General features: G+C 50.3%; 2 protein-coding genes across 4 annotated transcripts; one reads left to right on the top strand and one right to left on the bottom strand.

The window, feature by feature from the left end:
- Positions 1-1,395: 1,395 nt before the first annotated feature.
- On the bottom strand, positions 1,396-3,829 carry HSPA1A (heat shock protein family A (Hsp70) member 1A). The gene has a single exon (XM_082411549.1). The coding sequence runs from the start codon at positions 3,610-3,612 to the stop codon at positions 1,687-1,689; it is 1,926 nt and encodes a 641-aa protein (XP_082267675.1). The 5' UTR covers positions 3,613-3,829; the 3' UTR covers positions 1,396-1,686.
- A 289-nt stretch (positions 3,830-4,118) lies between these two features.
- Positions 4,119-7,778, top strand: HSPA1L (heat shock protein family A (Hsp70) member 1 like). Of its 3 annotated transcripts, none has more exons than XM_082411548.1 (2): positions 4,119-4,180; positions 5,511-7,778. In XM_082411548.1, exon 2 carries the CDS (start codon positions 5,524-5,526, stop codon positions 7,447-7,449), a length of 1,926 nt encoding a protein of 641 aa, XP_082267674.1. In that variant the 5' UTR covers positions 4,119-4,180; positions 5,511-5,523; the 3' UTR covers positions 7,450-7,778. The 3 variants fall into 3 exon arrangements, with proteins under 3 accessions (XP_082267674.1, XP_082267672.1, XP_082267673.1); XM_082411546.1 differs by lacking the exon at positions 4,119-4,180 and adding an exon at positions 4,235-4,430; XM_082411547.1 differs by lacking the exon at positions 4,119-4,180 and adding an exon at positions 4,235-5,396.
- The last annotated feature ends 554 nt before the right edge of the window (positions 7,779-8,332 follow it).

Here is an 8,332-nt window from a genome sequence, read left to right as displayed (position 1 = left end):
GCGAAGTAAATTCACATAACAAAATGAACCATTTTAAAGTGTACAATTTAGTGGTACCTAGCCCATTCCCATGTTGTGCAATCACCACCGCTGCCTAGTTCCAAAATCTTTGTAAACCCCAGACACAACTGATTTTTAAAAGGGCTCACTCCCCAAGCCTTGAGGATTGTGCCAGGCCTTTTCCAACAAAGAGGCTGTGGAGGAGATTACTTCTAGGATGCTAGCAGCTAGGGTATGAAGCATCTCAAGGGGAAGCAAGTCTGTGGTAAGTCTTCCTGGTACAGGGCTGCAAGTTTTTTCTATCACTCTTCCAAATTAACAAATACTAAACCTCTGTCATCAACCCTATTGTTTATCTGACATAATTGTTTCGATCATACAGAGTAAAAGCAGAAAGAATACTGATTGTGAACCAGAGTAGAAACATAACCCAGAACCAGACATGCACACACAAAGCCCTGTGGACTTGGGGCAGCAGGACAAAAACCAATAAACCCAGAGTTGGAATCCAGGTTCAACATCTTTGCTGAACTGATTTTTTTAACCTTGAAATAAATTTTAGTTAAGCCAGTAACTTTTAAGTCTCCCCATATGTTCACCTGTGGAAGTCAAACACCACCTATACTCAGTGCAGTGGAATGAGAATTCATAAACACCTAAAAGGCCCCTGTACAGTGCCCGATAGGTAAGAGCACTGAAATACTGGGGTTCCCCTGCTGGGGCATGAAACTATGACACCTGCCTAAGGTGCTCACTGGGATACTTAAAATGTAGGTAACCACTGCTGGAAATGTGGCATTTTTATCTCAGCATTCTTTCAGAAATAAGAAATATAAATTGAGGCATGAAGCCAAACCCTTCCATTTTAAAATATGAGAACTAGGGATCACAGTGGAGAATGCATTCATGCATAACTAGTCAAGCCAGTGCTTGAACCCACATCTCCTCACTGCCAATTTAGCCTCTCTTTCATGCTGAATCCAGGTTAAGTAACAGGGCTCTAACATATCACGTGTACTCACAGGAAGCAGGAGCCATGACCTTCCAATCCAACTGCCTCTCCTATTTGGCTGCTTCTCCAGAACACTCCCACGCACAAGCTCCTTTTGAGGCCACCCTTAAAGCCTCTACCCCCTCAGCCACCTTGAGGCCACCATGACCATACCTCTTATTTTTTCTGGACCCACCAAACCCAAAGCATTCAAATTCACAGTTTTGTATCTCCCAAGAATACTATTTGCCTAAAAGACGTGTGTCACGATACAATACATATCCTTACTTTCCAGATCCCTGACCTTATCTAAGAGGCAAATTGCCATTCAATTCTAGACTCTGTAAGAAAGAGAGCCTATGCAGACCCTTCTGCCCTCAAAATAAAACAGAGACAGACATCACTCGAATTCTTTTGAGTTTATTTACTTTGAAGTAATCGGTTAAAAAGGGGGGGGGGGGGAAGCCTTAGTTTGGCATGAATATTCCAAAGCGGAAAATTGACAAAAGATGGCAGTATACATTCATCTCTACACTCACACGCTGAAAAACAGTTCGTAACTTCACCAAGAGACACAGTTCAACTTTGCAAACAACTTGCATAGCTGATAGCTGATGAAAGGCAGATACATAAGGCAACGCAAAATCTTGGATCCCAACTGTCTCCATAAACATGAACGATCTGGGGAAAGATTCCTAATCCACCTCCTCAATGGTGGGGCCAGACCCAGAGCCCCCTTTAGGGGCCTGGGCCCCAAAGCCGCCAGCCCCGGGGCCACCCGCCCCCTGGTACAGTCCGCTGATGATGGGGTTACACACCTGCTCCAGCTCCTTCCTCTTGTGCTCAAACTCGTCCTTCTCGGCCAAGGTGTTGGCGTCCAGCCAGGAAATCACCTCCTGGCACTTGTCCAGCACCTTCTTCTTGTCGGCCTCGCTGATCTTGCCCTTCAGCCCCTCATCCTCCACGGCGCTCTTCATGTTGAAGGCGTACGACTCCAGGGCGTTCTTGGCAGACACCCTCTCGCGCTGGACCTCGTCCTCGGCTTTGTACTTCTCCGCCTCCTGCACCATGCGCTCGATATCCTCCTTGCTCAGCCGGCCCTTGTCGTTGGTGATGGTGATCTTGTTGGCCTTGCCCGTGCTCTTGTCCATGGCCGTGACGTTCAGGATGCCATTGGCGTCGATGTCGAAGGTCACCTCGATCTGGGGCACTCCCCTGGGGGCCGGTGGGATGCCGCTCAGCTCGAAGCGCCCCAGCAGGTTGTTGTCCCGCGTCATGGCCCTCTCGCCCTCGTACACCTGGATCAGCACGCCGGGCTGGTTGTCCGAATAGGTGGTGAAGATCTGCGTCTGCTTGGTGGGGATGGTGGAGTTGCGCTTGATCAGGGCAGTCATCACGCCCCCAGCCGTCTCCAGCCCCAGCGACAGGGGAGCCACGTCCAGCAGCAGCAGGTCCTGCACGTTCTCAGACTTGTCTCCCATCAGGATGGCTGCCTGCACCGCCGCCCCATAGGCCACCGCCTCGTCGGGGTTGATGCTCTTGTTGAGGTCGCGCCCGTTGAAGAAGTCCTGCAGCAGCTTCTGCACCTTGGGGATGCGGGTGGAGCCCCCCACCAGGACCAGGTCTTGGATCTGAGCCTTGTCCAGCTTGGCGTCGCGCAGAGCCTTCTCCACCGGCTCCAGGGTGCTCCGGAACAGGTCCGAGCACAGCTCTTCGAACCGCGCCCTGGTGATGGACGTGTAGAAGTCGATGCCCTCGAACAGGGAATCGATCTCCAGGCTGGCCTGGGTGCTGGACGACAGGGTCCTCTTGGCCCTCTCGCAGGCGGTGCGCAGTCGCCTCACGGCCCGCTTGTTCTGGCTGATGTCCTTCTTGTGCTTCCTCTTGAACTCCTCCACGAAGTGGTTCACCAGCCTGTTGTCGAAGTCCTCCCCACCCAGGTGGGTGTCCCCGGCCGTGGCCTTCACCTCGAAGATGCCGTCGTCGATCGTCAGGATGGACACGTCGAACGTGCCCCCGCCCAGGTCAAAGATGAGCACGTTGCGCTCCCCCTTGCCCGTCCGGTCCAGGCCGTAGGCGATGGCGGCAGCCGTGGGCTCGTTGATGATCCTCAGCACGTTCAGCCCCGCGATCACCCCCGCATCCTTGGTGGCCTGGCGCTGCGAGTCGTTGAAGTAGGCCGGCACGGTGATCACCGCGTTGCTCACCGGGTGGCCCAGGTACGCCTCGGCGATCTCCTTCATCTTGGTCAGCACCATCGACGAGATCTCCTCGGGGTAGAACGCCTTGGTCTCCCCCTTGTAGCTCACCTGCACCTTGGGCTTGTCACCATCGTTGATCACCCGGAAAGGCCAGTGCTTCATGTCCGACTGCACCACAGGGTCGCCGAACTTGCGGCCGATCAGCCGCTTCGCGTCAAACACGGTGTTCTGTGGGTTCAGCGCCACCTGGTTCTTGGCCGCGTCGCCGATGAGCCGCTCGGTGTCCGTGAAGGCCACGTAGCTGGGGGTGGTGCGGTTGCCCTGATCGTTGGCGATGATCTCTACTTTGCCGTGCTGGAACACCCCCACGCAGGAGTAGGTGGTGCCCAGATCGATGCCAATGGCCGTGCTTTTCGCCATGCCGGTGTCCCGCCCTCTCGGCTCCGCAACGAACTTCAGACCTGAAAACGGCCAACGAGTTCAGCGACGAGGAGCTCGGTCCTTTCGGAATCCGAAAACTGAACGCGCCGGTGCCGCTCGGGGTGGTCCTCGCAGATAGTGTGTCTGCGGAAGCTGCGCTCACCAACCGCACCAATCCTAGCAGCTCTCTCCAGGCTTGCCGTTTCTCTGAGGGCGGCTCTGTGTTTATGGTTTTTCATCAAGCTCCTCCTTTTCCCTCCTCAGCCAATCACAGAGCTCAGTGCGGCTGCCAGGTCGGGAATATTCCAGGGGTTTCTCCTCAGGTCCTGCCCACTGGTTTTCTGGGACCAATCAGCGCCCTGAGCGTTGCTGCTCCCAGAACTCTCCAGACTCTTCTGTGGGTTTCTGGCTGGCACTGGCTCGGGGAGCGGGCAGTGGGTGGGGAAGGAGTGGGAGGAGCTGGCGGGTCCGGTGGGGGGGGCGGGGGCGTTGACGTCGTCCACGCAGTTGCGTTACAATGGAGATTGTGCCTCTGACCTCATGGGCTAGTTGGGAGTCTGGATGACAGGTCTGGGCCCGGCTCAAAGTTGTAGGGCAGGGCGGGTGGGGTGGGGGGACACCGGCTGCGCAGTTTGGATATTGAGGGAGCCCCAAGTTATAGACGCTCTGCAAAACGAACCGTATCTAACTGCATCGAAGGCGGCGAGACACTAAGTGATCCACGAGTACTCTGATCGGAATGGGCTTGGAATAGGCAAGACGAATAAGTCCTTGTTTGAGGAAGTGCTGGAAAGTTCTCTAGTTTGTTTAAATCTAAGGTATGGGGATGTGGGCCAGCCAGGGAAGGAGGATCGTATAAGGACCACAAAGGTGGCTGGGATTGGTCAGAGCTGCCAGAAAAAAAGTGAAGGAGCTGGTCTGTTATTGTCTCCAGATAACAGGTGTTTTATTTGGGAGACGATTAGAGACAGAGACAGCCTTAGAGAGCACCACCTCACCTGAGAAAACTCATGGGGGCTTGATGGGGTTCCTAGCAGCCGTCTTCAGACTGGCCCAAATGTACTCCCACCAATCCCTAATAGAGGGTAAAAGGCGATCAGCAGGGTTGCTAAACCCACGTGACTGATGTCTCCTGTGGAGACCAGAACTTCAAATAATCAGAGTTCAGCAGGAGACAGGTACAATACCAGAATAAAAAAAGTCACAGACACAGGAACAGGACAGTTGAGTCTAGCCCTGTGAGAAATTGAAAACAGCATTATGACGCTGTCCTCCCACTTCCGGTTGGCTAGGAGTTCTTCTACCTTGTACATAACCTTGTCTGGAAGAGATGTTTGCACACACAGTATGTGGCAGGATTATTCACAATAGCCATAAGGTGGAAGCAGCCCAAGTGCCACAGAAGGAATGAATAAAGAAATGTGGTATATACATACAATGAAAATTATTCAGCCATAAAAAGGAAATACTGACACATGCTGTAAAATAGATGAACTTTTAGGATATTATGCTAAGTTAAATAAGCCAGTTACAAAAAGAAAAATAGTGTGTAATTCCGCTAATGTGAGGTACCTCGAGTAGTTAAATTCTGAGAGACAAAAAGTAGACCAAAAGGAAAACCACTAGTAGGCTAATGGTTTCCAAGGGCTTGGAGGAGGGGGGAAATGAGGAGTTGTTTAATGGGTATAGAATTTGTTTTGAGAGAGAAAAAATTCTGTAGATTGGTTGGGCAACAATGTGAATGGACTTACTACTGAACTGTATGCTGAAAAATGGTTCAGATGGTAAATTTCATGTTGTGTGTATTTTACCACAATTAAAAATAAATAAAAATAAATAAATAAATAAATAAAAATTAAAAGTTTTCTCTGAAATTTTATCTCATTCTTTTCCCACAGGCCTAGGAAAACCATGGCTGCTGCTAAGGGAACGGCCATTGGCATCGACCTGGGCACCACCTACTCCTGCGTGGGGGTGTTCCAGCACGGCAAAGTAGAGATCATCGCCAATGATCAGGGCAACCGCACCACCCCCAGCTACGTGGCCTTCACGGACACCGAGCGGCTCATTGGCGATGCGGCCAAGAACCAGGTAGCCATGAATCCCCAGAACACTGTCTTTGATGCCAAACGGCTGATCGGCAGGAAATTTAACGATCCTGTAGTGCAATCAGATATGAAACTTTGGCCTTTCCAAGTAATCAATGAAGGAGGCAAGCCCAAGGTAACGGTGTCCTACAAAGGGGAGATAAAAGCTTTCTACCCTGAGGAAATCTCTTCTATGGTACTGACTAAGATGAAGGAGACTGCTGAGGCTTTTTTGGGCCACAGTGTCACCAGTGCTGTGATCACCGTGCCAGCATACTTCAATGACTCTCAACGCCAGGCCACCAAGGATGCAGGTGTGATTGCAGGTCTCAATGTGCTAAGAATTATCAATGAACCCACAGCTGCTGCCATTGCTTATGGCTTAGATAAAGCAGGGCAGGGAGAGCGACATGTCCTGATCTTTGATCTGGGTGGAGGCACATTTGATGTGTCCATCCTGACCATAGATGATGGGATTTTTGAGGTAAAGGCCACAGCTGGGGACACCCACCTGGGTGGAGAGGATTTTGACAACAGGCTTGTGAGCCACTTTGTGGAAGAGTTCAAGAGGAAACATAAGAAGGACATCAGCCAGAACAAGCGGGCCGTGAGGCGGCTGCGCACCGCCTGTGAGAGGGCCAAGAGGACCCTGTCGTCCAGCACCCAGGCCAACTTGGAAATTGATTCACTTTATGAAGGCTTTGACTTCTACACATCCATCACCAGAGCCCGGTTTGAAGAGTTGTGTGCAGACCTGTTTAGGGGCACACTGGAGCCTGTGGAGAAGGCTCTTCGGGATGCCAAGATGGATAAGGCTAAAATCCATGACATTGTTTTAGTAGGGGGCTCCACCCGCATCCCTAAGGTTCAGAGGCTATTGCAGGACTACTTTAATGGTCGTGATCTCAACAAGAGCATCAACCCCGATGAGGCAGTTGCCTATGGGGCTGCAGTACAGGCAGCCATTTTGATGGGGGATAAGTCTGAAAAGGTACAGGACCTGCTTTTGTTGGACGTGGCTCCCCTGTCCTTAGGGTTGGAGACAGCCGGGGGTGTCATGACTGTCCTGATCAAGCGCAACTCCACCATCCCCACCAAGCAGACGCAGATCTTCACCACCTACTCAGATAACCAGCCTGGGGTATTGATCCAGGTGTACGAGGGCGAGAGGGCCATGACGCGGGACAACAACCTGCTGGGGCGCTTTGATCTGAGTGGAATCCCTCCTGCACCCAGGGGAGTGCCCCAGATCGAGGTAACCTTTGACATCGATGCTAACGGTATTCTCAATGTAACAGCCATGGACAAGAGCACAGGCAAGGCTAACAAGATCACCATCACCAATGACAAGGGCCGGCTGAGCAAGGAGGAGATCGAGCGCATGGTTCTGGATGCTGAGAAATATAAAGCTGAGGACGAGGTCCAGAGAGAGAAAATTGCTGCAAAAAATGCCTTAGAATCCTATGCTTTTAACATGAAGAGTGCTGTGAGTGATGAAGATCTACAGAGCAAGATTAATGAGTCTGATAAGAAGAAAATACTGAGTAAATGCAGTGAGGTCCTTTCATGGCTGGAGGCCAATCAACTGGCTGAGAAAGATGAGTTTGATCATAAGAGAAAGGAATTGGAGCAGGTGTGTAACCCAATCATCACAAAGCTCTACCAGGGAGGATGCACTGGGCCTTCCTGTGCAACAGGGTATACACCTGGAAGGGCTGCCACAGGCCCCACCATTGAAGAAGTAGATTAATCTTATCTGGAGCTGGAGGGTTCTAGGGTGCCTCTAAGATGAATTTTGTTCCCCTCATCTTTAAACATGGTTATGATTCCTGAATTGACTGGACCTGAAGCTAAGTTACCATCCCTTTTGGATTCTGATAGAGGAGTCTCATATACCATCTTTTCACACTCCAACATTCTCTTTCTGACTCTGGATTGAGACTCTTAGGAAAACTAGGCCTCTCTCTGAACCATTTGAAGAATTTGAATGTCTGTTATTTATTTCCAGCCTCCCCAACTTTCTTCTTCCTGTGTGGATGGTTATCTGTCCCTCAGTAAATTTGTTCCTAAAGCAAATTACTTCTGGTATTTTTAGACTGTGAGTGTATCTTGTAAAGTAGGGAAAAGGAGAGCTCCTGGAGAGACCATCTGTGGTCTGTTTGTGAGCTAATTGTGAATGATTAAGCTGGTAAGGCCAAAGTATTTGAATTTTCATGAGCTAATTGTTTCAAGAAGGAAAACAACTTTTGATCATCAGGTACCTTTAGCCCCAGTTAGAGTAGTTGCTAATTAGTTACTGCTTATATTCAGTGATAGACTGATTTCTGTGCTTAGGGTTCAGCTGGGGTGAGAGGGGCGGTGGTGAGGGCCCAAACTTCTGCTTGATGTCCTGATGTCAACTTACAGGTGGGGCCTAGGAAATCCAGCGTCTGTGCACTCACAGAGTTCATTATTACAATCCTTTACATGCTGAAAATATTTCTACAACAAACTCCCAACAAATGTGTACTTTTATGCAAGATGAGAAATGGAAGATTTATTACAATCTTATTCCTTTAAAAAATATTTTCACCTATTGTGTCATAATATCGCATACTTATAAAGCCTTGGGGGCTTGAGTATAGAAGTTCGTG

This window comes from Balaenoptera physalus (genome assembly GCF_965194825.1).
Source record: "Balaenoptera physalus genome assembly, chromosome: 11".
NCBI classification, from domain to species: domain Eukaryota; kingdom Metazoa; phylum Chordata; class Mammalia; order Artiodactyla; family Balaenopteridae; genus Balaenoptera; species Balaenoptera physalus.
This window is presented reverse-complemented; position numbering and strand designations above follow the sequence as displayed.